This window comes from Salmo salar, chromosome 16, assembly GCF_965601325.2.
Source record: "Salmo salar chromosome 16, fSalSal1, whole genome shotgun sequence".
Classification (NCBI taxonomy): Eukaryota; Metazoa; Chordata; class Actinopteri; order Salmoniformes; family Salmonidae; genus Salmo; species Salmo salar.
In genome coordinates, this window is record NC_138306.1 from 83,640,802 (window position 1) to 83,654,006 (window position 13,205).

General features: G+C 45.9%; 1 protein-coding gene across 1 annotated transcript in view; it reads left to right on the forward strand.

Annotated features, from left to right (window-relative positions):
- The window catches only part of LOC106573968 (semaphorin-5B), a 95,119-nt gene that overhangs the window by 56,499 nt on the left and 25,415 nt on the right, over positions 1-13,205 (forward strand). Inside the window, exons 5-11 of the mRNA XM_082963048.1 lie at positions 2,618-2,680; positions 3,858-3,956; positions 4,974-5,187; positions 5,845-6,130; positions 10,068-10,203; positions 11,806-12,013; positions 12,146-12,353. Coding sequence (XP_082819174.1) covers positions 2,618-2,680; positions 3,858-3,956; positions 4,974-5,187; positions 5,845-6,130; positions 10,068-10,203; positions 11,806-12,013; positions 12,146-12,353 — 1,214 coding nt within the window. The remainder of the gene's footprint in view (positions 1-2,617; positions 2,681-3,857; positions 3,957-4,973; positions 5,188-5,844; positions 6,131-10,067; positions 10,204-11,805; positions 12,014-12,145; positions 12,354-13,205) is intronic.

The window sequence follows — 13,205 nt, forward strand, 5'->3', positions numbered from 1 at the left end:
TGCTCCCAAGCCGACCTCTGAAGCATCCGTCTGAACCACAAACTCTCTCTAAAAGTCTGATTCCACAGCACTGGATTACAGCAGAGGGCCTCCTGTAATGTCCTAAATGCTTTGGTGGCCCTTTCATCCCACTTGACCATGTTTGGCCCTCTGGCTCTAGTCATGTCGGTGAGTGGGGCGGCCACTGTGGCATAACTTGGGATGAACTTCCGGTAGTACCCGGTCAGCCCTAGGAAGGCTCGAACCTGCTTCTTATTTACTGGTTTCGGCCATTCTCTAATTGCCTCCACCTTCTTACGTTGGGGTTTGATTAATCCTCTTCCCACTGTGTATCCCAGATACTCAGTTTCCTCTAACCCCACATAACACTTGGCAGGGTGCGCTGTGAGCCCTGCCTTTCTAAAGGCGTCTAACACTGCCTGTACCCGGGGTAAGTGGGATTCCCAATCTGGGCTGTAGATCCCCACATCATCCAAATAAGCTGCGGCGTATGCTTGGTGCGGTTTTAGGACCTTGTCCATGAGCCGTTGAAAGGTGGCTGGGGCCCCGTGTAGGCCGAATGGCATGACGGTGTATTGAAACAAACCATCAGGGGTTGCAAAGGCTGTCTTTTCTTTGGCCCTGGGGGTCAGAGGAATTTGCCAGTACCCTTTTGTCAGGTCCAGGGTCGTAATGTACCGAGCTTTACCAATTTTCTCCAGTAGTTCGTCTACTCTGGGCATGGGGTAGGCATCAAACTTGGAGATTTCATTTACCTTCCGAAAGTCGTTACAGAACCGCAAAGACCCATCGGGCTTGGAGACCATCACAATTGGGCTAGACCACTCACTATGTGACTCTTCGATCACTCCAGCTGTCAACATTTTCTCCCTCTCTGCCGTCCTTTCGAAGGTGGTAAGATATGCTTCCACATCATCCTGCGCTGTCATTTTTTGAAGAAAATGATTGGCCCACCTTTGGGTATTTACAGCTGGTAACTGAGCCCCAATTTGGTCCGCTAGCACCTTTAGGCCTTCTCTTAACTCCCGGGTGTTTCTCTCTTGCTCTTCTCTGAGCAGCTGGTTGGTGCGGTGCTGGACCTGTAACGTGTCCTGATACATTCGCATTGCATCCTGATGAGCTATTTGTTGAGCTCTAGTTGCCTCTTGTTGGGCGGCCGCCGCTTGTAACAGGGCCTGTATGGCTCCCTCCATACTCATTTTCCTGAAAAAAAACTGTCCTAACCAAACAAAGCCACAAAAAAAATTAAAAAAAATAAACCTGACTCCCCTTTGGAGTGCTAACTAAACTTTTTTTTCTTTCCTACCTAACCAGCGGTATGGTTAATCTACTGCCCACATTCTCAACCACGTGTGACAAACCTCTTCAAAGTTAGGAGCGTTTGTCACAAATTAAGTGGGAAACTGTCACCAAAGTCAGCCCAGAATGAAAGTTATTTCGAACATGACAGTACCTGTGTGTTTGTTTCGCTGTCCTGGTCCACCCAGGCCGCAGGTAAGGTCAAGGATAGCAGGGTTCGGTACACAAATCTGGTTCTCGGTAGGTCCAGGTCTAAACGCCAACAGGTAAGTCCAAAACAGTCCAGCACGTACACGGTAAATCCAGCCAATGTAGATTGTCTCTTTCTCTATGGTTCATAGATCCTTCCTTCCCGCCCTCTCTCTCTCTTCCTGGTTTTTCTTGACCTTTTATCTGTGGGTCGGCTCCACCTTCTGAGGGTTCCCCTTGCTTCTGGGAATTGTAGTTTTGGCAGTCGGCCATTTTGTGATCTGTAGTTCTGATCGGGGTGGCCATTTTAGTGATCGGGCAGAGCCCGTTTATTAGTTCTGCCCTCACATATCTGCCATTTATCACTCGACCCCCTTCTTTGCCACAGTAGGTAGTGTTCTCCTGGAATCCTCCAAACCCAGATTAGTCCGTTGGACTGCCAGATGGTGAAGCGTGATTCATGACTCCAGAGAACGCGTTTCCACTGCTCTAGAGTCCAATGGCGGCAAGCTTTACACCACTCCAGCCGACGCATGGCATTGCGCATGGTGATCTTAAGCTTGTGTGCGGCTGCTCGGTCATGGAAATCCATTTCATGAAGCTCTCGACGAACAGTTCTTGTGCTGATGTTGCTTCCAGAGGCAGTTTGGAACTCGGTAGTGAGTGCTGCAATCGAGGACAGAGTATTTTTACGAGCTACGCGCTTCAGCACTCGGATGTCCCGTTCTGTGAGCTTTTGTGGCCTACCACTTCGCGGCTGAGCCATTGTTGCTCCTAGATGTTCCACTTCACAATAACAGCACTTACAGTTGACCGGGGAAGCTCCAGCAGGGCAGAAATTTGATGAACTGACTTGTTGGAAAGGTGGCATCCTATGATGGTGCCACGTTGAAAGTCAGTATGGGTCATTCTACTGTCAATGTTTGTCTATGGAGATTGCATGGCTGTGCTCTCAATTTTATACACTTGTCAGCAACGGTGTGGCTAAACTTTTGTGTATGTATAATAGTATATACAATACATATCCCATACTAAATCTGATTTAGCAAGGATCCAATCTACACATTCTGTCCACGTTATTGTGCACACGTTTATATGCAATTTTTTTGTGTGTCATTTTCTTCTCCAGGCAGTAGAATGGGGACCAGATGAAGACACCAAGCGGTCGTGTCAGAGCAAAGGAAAGACAGAGGTATTATAGCTGTCTGGCAGTTCTGGACTATTTAGATAGAGAAAGACAGATGACTGGTAGAGTTCTACATTAAAGGGGCTGCCCTCACCAGAGATATTTAGATAGAGAAAGACAGATGACTGGTAGAGTTCTACATTAAAGGGGCTGCCCTCACCAGAGATATTTAGATAGATAAAGCCAGATGACTGGTAGAGTTCTACATTAAAGGGGCTGCCCTCACCAGAGATATTTAGATAGAGAAAGACAGATGACTGGTAGAGTTCTACATTAAAGGGGCTGCCCTCACCAGAGATATTTAGATAGATAAAGACAGATGACTGGTAGAGTTCTACATTAAAGGGGCTGCCCTCACCAGAGATATTTAGATAGAGAAAGACAGATGACTGGTAGAGTTCTACATTAAAGGGGCTGCCCTCACCAGAGATATTTAGATGGAGAAAGACAGACGACTGTCACGGTTGTCGTAGGAAGGAGCGGACCAAAGTGCAGCGTGTGTGTCATTCCACATTTTATTTTCACTGTGAAACTATGCAATACATAAACATAAACTAAAGAACAAAAAACAACAAACCGTGACGCAGAGGTGAAACATACACTAACTCAAAAACAATCTCCCACAAACCCAGGTGGGGAAAAACACCTACTTAAGTATGATCTCCAATCAGAGACAACGATGACCAGCTGCCTCTAATTGGAGATCATCCCACACAAAGCCCAACATAGAAATACAAAACTAGAACATCACAACATAGAAAACTAAATTAGAAGAAAAGGTCACGCCCTGACCTACTCTACCATAGAAAATAACAGCTTTCTATGGTCAGGACGTGACAACGACCGGTAGAGTTCTACATTAAAGGGGCTGCCCTCACCAGAGATATTTAGATAGAGAGAGACAGACGACTGGTAGAATTCTACATTAAAGGGGCTGCCCTCACCAGAGATATTTAGATAAAGACAGATGACTGGTAGAGTTCTACATTAAAGGGGCTGCCCTCACCAGAGATATTTAGATAGAGAAAGACAGATGACTGGTAGAGTTCTACATTAAAGGGGCTGCCCTCACCAGAGATATTTAGATAGATTCAATGAAATGTACTAGAAGCTGTACTAACCTTGTACAGGAATAAATGAACATAGACTATTGTATGGTGGTGTTATGTTCCCGCCCCCGCAGGATGAGTGTCAGAACTACATCCGGGTCCTGCTCATCACCGGGAGGCGGATCTTTACCTGTGGAACCAACGCCTTTACCCCCGTCTGCACCACCCGGCAGGTAAGAGGGAGAGGGAGAGGAGGATGAAGATAGAGTTGAAGGAGATGAGAGAGGAGTAACAGGAGAGGGAGAGGAGTAACAGGAGAGGGGGGATGAGAGAGGAGTAACAGGAGAGGGGGGATGAGAGAGGAGTAACAGGAGAGGGGGGATGAGAGAGGAGTAACAGGAGAGGGGGATGAGAGAGGAGTAACAGGAGAGGGGGGATGAGAGAGGAGTAACAGGAGAAACAGGAGAGGGAGATGAGAGAGGAGTAACAGGAGAGGGAGATGAGAGAGGAGTAACAGGAGACGTTGGAGTGGGCTTATGGTAGAGAAACTAACATTCAATTCTCTGGCAACAGCTCTGGTGGACATTCCTGCAGTCAGCATGCCAATTGCACCCCCCCCCCCCCTTAAAAATTTGAGACATCTGTGGCGTTGTGTAACAAAACTGTACATTTTAGAGTGGCCTTTTATTGTCCCCCACATAAGATGCACTAACAGGGATGTAAACAAATTTGTGGCCAAAATTTTAGAGAAATAAGCTTTTTGTGCATATGGAACATTTCTGGGATTTTTTATTTCAGCAGATGAAACATGGGACCAACACTTTCCATGTTGTGTTTCTATTTTTGTTCAGTATAGTATGAAGTGATGTTTTGGCCATGCATACTATATAGCAGGTGTCTGCACCAAAACCGGCCCGCGGGGGATTTACGTTTTTGGTAAAATAAAGATTCATTTAAGAAATCTGTTCCCCAGTATTCCCACGAGTAAAAAAGGAGACATGATCGTGTCTCAATGTAATTAACATATGAAGGGATTGTTATTTTCAAATACAATATATTTTTCGGCTTAGTTGTGGTCTATTTACAGTGTACAAATTATAATAATTATGTTCCGGGCCCCCGACATCCGCTCCGACAGAAATCATCCCGCAGCTGAATGGAGTGGCTTGTTCCTGCTGTATAGGATCCTAGTATGGACATACCTCTATGTAAACACCCTCTATCCTCACCCTTCTTCCATCCTCTTCCAGATAGGAAACATCAGTCGGGTGATGGACACGGTGAACGGGGTGGCGAGATGCCCCTACGACCCGCGTCACAACTCCACTGCCATGGTAACAGAGAAGGGCGAACTCTACGCCGCCACTGTCATCGACTTCTCGGGTCGTGACCCCGTCATCTACCGTAGCCTTGGTAACATGCCGCCGCTGCGAACAGCCCAGTACAACTCCAAATGGCTCAACGGTAAACACTCATCTGTACCATAAACTCTTAGAAAAAAAGAGAACGCTTAGAAGAACCCTTTTTGGTGCCAGGTAGAACCTTTTTAGTTCCAGGTAGAACCCTTTTGGGATCCATGTTGAACCCCCAAAAGGGTTCTACCTAGAGCCAAAAAGGGTTATCCTATAGGGACAGCCGAATAACCCTTTTGGAACTCTTTTGTCTAATAGTGTAGGAATAGAATTGGATCATGACTGTACTTCCTGCTTTGCTTCCTGGCTATGGGTACATTCAATATGGCTGCCGGTCCAGCCATCAGGGAACATAGACTTGATGGGGTATTTGCATTCTAGCAATTCTATTTCAATGCCAGTACATTACTGAACAGCCAACTGTAACTGGCTAGAGGCACTCCTTATGTTCTAACGTGAAAGGAATCCTAGAGGATGAGTCATAATGGTAATAGGAAAGTGTAAGGAAGAGAAAGATACTGATTCCATGCCAAGAACATCATTGCTCACATTCCTGCCGCTGCATCAGACGTTTGGAGCTGAAATACCATATCTCATGCCTAACTTACACCTTCCCTCCATCTCTTTCTCTATTCCTCTCTTCTCCCCTCCCTCTCGCCCTTCCCTTCTCCCTACTTCTCCTCCTCTCCTCCTCCCCTCCCTCCTCCAGACCCTCACTTTATCTCAGTCTATGAGGTGGGTCTTTTCACCTATTTCTTCCTGAGAGAGAACGCAGTCGAACACGACTGCGGTCGGACCGTGTTCTCCCGGGTCGCCCGGGTCTGTAAGAACGACGTGGGCGGTCGCTTCCTATTGGAGGACACTTGGACTACGTTCATGAAGGCGCGGTTGAACTGCTCGCGGTCAGGAGAAATCACCTTCTACTATAACGAGCTGCAGAGCACCTTCTATCTGCCCGAACAGGACCTCATCTACGGCATCTTCACCACCAACGTGTGAGTGAGAGTGACACACGTGCACATACACACAGACACACACCTACACACAGACGCACATACACACACACATAAAATGAACACACACATTGTCAGTCATACACACACAGGCACTTTTACATGTACAGAACCAGTCAAAAGTTTGGACACACCTACTCATTCAAGGGTTTTTCTTAATTTTTTACTATTTTCTACATTGCAAAGCTGTCATCAAGGCAAAGGGTGGCTACTTTGAAGAATCTCAAATATTTGTTTAACACTTTTTTGCTTACTACATGATTCCATATGTGCTATTTCATAGTTTTGATATCTTCACTATTATTCTACAATGTATAAAATAGTAAAAATAAAGAAAAACCCTGGAATGAGTAGGTGTGTTCAAACGTTTGACTGGTACTGTAAATATATACATGTATAGATGTAGGCACACACCCACACACACACACACACACACACACACACACACACACACACACACACACACACACACACACACACACACACACACACACACACACACACACACATCTGCAAAAGTACAAGGAGGACCTTTAAAACAGCCCCAATAAGTGAATGACAGCATAATTTAGTAGCCACACACACACACACACAACAGACGCACAAGCTCACTTACACATACCTTTATTCTCCATCTATCCAGTCCCACTTTGTTTTAGTCAATGTATTTACACATTGCCCTAACAGCATCCTGCTGAGGCTGAAGGTTTTACAGATGCTAAGAAGCATATTACAAAGGGACTACAACCCAGCGAGGCAATCCTCTCTTGTAATTTCAGGCTGTTTGGACAAATGCTGAGAGGAGGGAAGTGAAAATCACTTCTAGAGTCTTTTCTCCTGTCTCTGTCTGTGTTGGTGCCCTTGGCGTAGCGACAGAGCAGAACCTTGTCTGGGAGAGACGTTTTAGTCCGCAAGGAAGAATGGTGTTGGAGGATAACCAGCTGAGAACATTTCTGTGTGACTGTGAAACACTTAAATAGTTTTCAAACTCAAAGGGTTGTGGAAATCGATTGTGGTCAACCATTTGTGTTAGTTAACCCTATCAGGTTTTGGGTTGCTGTCTGTCTGTCTGTCTGTCTGTCTGTCAGTCAGTGTGTCGGTCCTACTCTGTGCATAGCCCAAAGCATCATATTCTGTTCAGAACCCCTCTCTGTCAGTCTGTAGTCCCATGTTCCTCCTCCTTGGTCTGTTCAGAACCCCTCTCTGTCAGTCTGTAGTCCCATGTTCCTCCTCCTTGGTCTGTTCAGAACCCCTCTCTGTCAGTCTGTAGTCCCATGTTCCTCCTCCTTGGTCTGTTCAGAACCCCTCTCTGTCAGTCTGTAGTCCCATGTTCCTCCTCCTTGGTCTGTTCAGAACCCCTCTCTGTCAGTCTGTAGTCCCATGTTCCTCCTCCTTGGTCTGTTCAGAACCCCTCTCTGTCAGTCTGTAGTCCCATGTTCCTCCTCCTTGGTCTGTTCAGAACCCCTCTCTGTCAGTCTGTAGTCCCATGTTCCTCCTCCTTGGTCTGTTCAGAACCCCTCTCTGTCAGTCTGTAGTCCCATGTTCCTCCTCCTTGGTCTGTTCAGAACCCCTCTCTGTCAGTCTGTAGTCCCATGTTCCTCCTCCTTGGTCTGTTCAGAACCCCTCTCTGTCAGTCTGTAGTCCCATGTTCCTCCTCCTTGGTCTGTTCAGAACCCCTCTCTGTCAGTCTGTAGTCCCATGTTCCTCCTCCTTGGTCTGTTCAGAACCCCTCTCTGTCAGTCTGTAGTCCCATGTTCCTCCTCCTTGGTCTGATACAGTACAGTCAGATACAGTACAGTCAGCTACAGCCAGCTACAGTAGTCAGCTACTGTACAGTCAGATACAATACAGTCAGCTACAGCCAGATACAGTACAGTCTGCTACAGTACAGTCTGCTACAGTCTGCCACAGTACAGTCAGCTACAGTCTGATACAGTACAGTCAGATACAGTACAGTCTTCCCTGTGGCTCAGTTGGTAGAGCATGGTGTTTGCAATGCCAGGGTTGTGGGTTCGATTCCCACGGGGGGCCAGCACAAAAAACAAAAAAAAAGAAATGCATGAAATGAAATGTATGCATTCACTACTGTAAGTCGCTCTGGATAAGAACGTCTGCTAAATGACTAAAATGTAAATGTCTGCTACAGTACAGTCTGATACAGTACAGTCTGATACAGTACAGTCTGATACAGTACAGTCAGTTACAGTACAGCCGGCTACAGTACAGTCTGCTACAGTACAGTCTGATACAGTCTGATACAGTACAGTCCGCTACAGTACAATCCGCTACAGTACAGTCTGCTACAGTCACGAGTGCAGCTACAGTCAGCTACAGTACAGTCCGCTACAGTACAGCTACAGTACAGCCTGCTACAGTCATGATACAGTACAGTCCGCTACAGTACAGTCCGCTACAGTACAGTCTGCTACAGTACAGTGCTACAGTACAGTCTGATACAGTACAGTCCGCTACAGTCAGCTACAGTGCAGTCCGCTACAGTACAGTCTGCTACAGTACAGCCTGATACAGTACAGTCTGCTACAGTACAGTCTGCTACAGTCAGATACAGTACAGTCTGATACAGTACAGCCTGCTACAGTGCAGCCCGCTACAGTGCAGTCCGCTACAGTATAGCCTGCTACAGTACAGTCCGCTACAGTACAGTCCGCTACAGTCAGCTACAGTACAGCCTGCTACAGTACAGCCTGCTACAGTGCAGCCCGCTACAGTGCAGCCCGCTACACTGCAGTCCGCTACAGTACAGCCTGCTACAGTACAGCCTGCTAAAGTACAGTACCCCAGTGGTTCCTTTCATACCTGTACTAATGGTCCTATTGAGAGAGAGAGAGAGCGGTAGCATCAGTTTGGGCCCATATTACTGGCACAAGCACTCTTCTGTCTGAGGTCCATTTTGGAATCGCCCAGGGCAGAGCTAAAAGGCTTGTAAACTCTGAGGTATTGAGAAAGACATCTTATCCCAGTCGCACAGACAAAAGACAGGCTGCAAGGCATTGAAACGATAGTGATCTCAGGTATCCTCCAGGGATAACAGGAACAACTCTGAAAGACCTTAGTGATGAAGACGTGGCGTGTCTTGATCTGCGCCTGGATCTCTCTGATACGGAGGGTTTTACCATATAAATAGAATCTACAGAAAGGGCTTGGAACCTCTAACCCTGGCAATTTGACTGTTACACGGGTGCCCTCGCAATGGCTGCCAGTCCACCCATTATGCCATCATTAACTTGAATGTTCTGTAGATTCTATTACTATGAGTTTTGCCTTGTGTGTCGGTTGCAGTTCCTTGTTGTAGTCCTTATCTACTTACCCTTTCACTCCTTTTACCAGTGAATACTTTGTCTGTTTTGCAGCTGAGAGGTTTGAATGACTGTGAGGAATGTTTAAGGGAGCTGGTCTATAGGAAATAAAGACAACCAAGTCTGTGGGAGATCATCAAAAATCATTATCCTGTCATTATCCTGTCATTATCCTGTCATTATCCAATTATGTGCCATATTATACCTTATATTCATAGTGATGATAACTATTATAATTGATAGATAAATGTCTCTGTATATTGTAGATGTCATTAAGCTCTCTTTTGAACTAAGAATATAAGTAGGTCTTACACATCAATTCAGTTCTTTATGAACAGTGGTTTCTTGTATCAAATAGGCTGCTGTATTTTTCCTGCTGATGTACGTGCAACGGGCTTTATAAATGTATTTGATGGATTGGATTGAAAAAAGTGGACGGCGCTCAACCAACGTGAGTCGAGGTGCAACCAAAACATTTGATCATCATTGAAAAGGAAAGGGCACAACGCTCGCTCACCGTTAAAAACAGCATCGATTGGTTCACTGCCATGGCCTCTGAGTCACGGTTTCCTGATGTCTTTATGTCCCTCTCCTCCTAACAGGAACAGCATCTCTGCGTCAGCTGTGTGTGCTTTCAACCTCAGCGCCATCACCCAGGCTTTCAACGGACCGTTCCGTTACCAGGAGAACCCTCGTACAAGCTGGCTCTCCATCCCCAACCCCATCCCCAACTTCCAGGTAGGGGACGATGCAAAGTCTACTGTCTGGTCTTCTACAAGATTCCTTATTTCACTGTTTCCCAGCCCTTTACTCAGGGACCAAGATGTTTCACGTATGTCTTGTAGCTCTGAACTAGCACACCTGATTCCACTAGTCGGTGACTCAAATGAGCCTTTCATCGCACCTGATTCCACTAGTCGGTGACTCAAATGAGCCTTTCATCACACCTGATTCCACTAGTCGGTGACTCAAATGAGCCTTTCATCGCACCTGATTCCACTAGTCAGTGACTCAAATGAGCCTTTCATCACACCTGATTCCACTAGTCGGTGACTCAAATGAGCCTTTCATCACACCTGATTCCACTAGTCGGTGACTCAAATGAGCCTTTCATCACACCTGATTCCACTAGTCGGTGACTCAAATGAGCCTTTCATCACACCTGATTCCACTAGTCGGTGACTCAAATGAGCCTTTCATCACACCTGATTCCACTAGTCGGTGACTCAAATGAGCCTTTCATCACACCTGATTCCACTAGTCGGTGACTCAAATGAGCCTTTCATCACACCTGATTCCACTAGTCGGTGACTCAAATGAGCCTTTCATCACACCTGATTCCACTAGTCGGTGACTCAAATGAGCCTTTCATCACACCTGATTCCACTAGTCGGTGACTCAAATGAGCCTTTCATCACACCTGATTCCACTAGTCGGTGACTCAAATGAGCCTTTCATCACACCTGATTCCACTAGTCGGTGACTCAAATGAGCCTTTCATCACACCTGATTCCACTAGTCGGTGACTCAAATGAGCCTTTCATCACACCTGATTCCACTAGTCGGTGACTCAAATGAGCCTTTCATCACACCTGATTCCACTAGTCAGTGACTCAAATGATGTAACGCGGGTCGTATAAAGGGGACCAAGGCGCAGCGTGTATAGTGCTCATATTCACTTTTATTATGAAGACACTAGAACAAAACAACAAAACGACCGACAACAGTTCCGTCAGGTGAACATACACTAAACAGAAAACAACTACCCACAAAACCCAGGAAGAAAAACCCCTACTTAAATATGATCTCTAATCAGAGGCAACGAGGATCAGCTGCCTCCAATTAGAGATCAACTCAAACAATCCCAACATAGAAATAGAAAAACTAGAACTAAAACATAGAAATACAAAACATAGAACAAACACCCCCTGTCACGTCCTGACCTACTCTACCATAGAAAATAACAACTTACTATGGTCAGGACGTGACAAATGAGCCTTTCATCACACCTGATTCCACTAGTCAGTGACTCAAATGAGCCTTTCATCACACCTGATTCCACTAGTCAATGACTCAAATGAGCCTTTCATCACACCTGATTCCACTAGTCAATGACTCAAATGAGCCTTTCATCACACCTGATTCCACTAGTCAATGACTCAAATGAGCCTTTCATCACACCTGATTCCACTAGTCAATGACTCAAATGAGCCTTTCATCAAGCTCCTAGGCTCCACCTTGTGATCTCTGGTTTATTGCAAAATAAATCAGTATAATTTAGGAAAGGGACTTTTATGTTAAAAATCAAAAAGTTGTCCTTCCCTCTGTCTGCCCCCTCAGTGTGATACCCTGGAGGAGCGTGGTCCAGGGGAGAACCAGACGGAGCGCAGCCTGCAGGACGCCCAGCGTCTCTTCCTCATGTCTGACGTGGTGCAGCCCGTCTCCACCGACCCCCTCCTGTACCAGGACAACATCCGTTTCTCCAAGCTGGTGGTGGACATCGTGCAGGGCCGAGACACCCTCTACCACGTCATGTACATCGGCACTGGTGAATCAACAGGAAGGAGAGAGAGAGGGAGAGAGAGGGAGGGAGGGATAGAGGGAGAGGGAGAGAGAGAGGGAGGGAGAGAGGGAGGGAAACGGAAGCTAGATGTCTCATTTTGTCTGTTTGTCCAATAAGAATACGGCACCATCCTGAAGGCCCTCTCCACGACCAATAAAAGCATGCGGGGGTGTTACCTGGAAGAGATGAGGCTCCTCCCCGAGGGCGAAAGCGAGCCAATCAAGAGCCTTGAAATCCTCCACAGTGATAGGTCGTTGTTTGTGGGGCTTAGCGACAGGGTGCTGAAGATCCCACTGGAAAGATGCTCCAGCTACAAAACTGAAGGGTAAGAAGACCGCTTCAATACCACACCACTTATAGGCTGCAGTTCAATCAAACCTGCCTTTGCAATGTTTACGAAGTGTCTTTGTTTATAAACTACTTCCTTCTGGTTCTGGAAAGTGGATGTATCTACTGGTGAGGGCAAAGTCCAGAAGATAACAATAATATTGTATCAGTATTCTACCTGAAGCTAATCATCTTAGTGACAGTTAATTGGAAAGAAGCCAAACTTTCTGTCCTCCAGCCTAGCAGGGTCTGACTGATCCAGACAGGAAGTAGTCAAATGCAGGAATGGTGGCGTTATTACTGTTGTGACTACTGATATATGAGGTCTCCTACACCCCACAGCCCCCCGTAGCTTCCATAGGACCGCAGACACCCAATGATGTCTCACCTTACTGTACAGTATGAAGAATGGTGGTGTTATTACTATAATGGTATCACACCTTACTGTACAGTATGAAGAATGGTGGTGTTATCACTATAATGATGTCTCACCTTACTGTACAGTATGAAGAATGATAGTGTTATGACTATAATGATATTCTACCTTACTGTACAGTATGAAGAATGGTAGTGTTATTACTATAATGGTATCACACCTTACTGTACAGTATGAAGAATGGTGGTGTTATCACTATAATGATATCACACCTTACTGTACAGTATGAAGAATGGTGGTGTTATCACTATAATGATATCACACCTTACTGTACAGTATGAAGAATGGGAGTGTTATGACTATAATGATATCACACCTTACTGTACAGTATGAAGAATGGTGGTGTTATCACTATAATGATATCACACCTTACTGTACAGTATGAAGAATGGTAGTGTTATGACTATAATGATA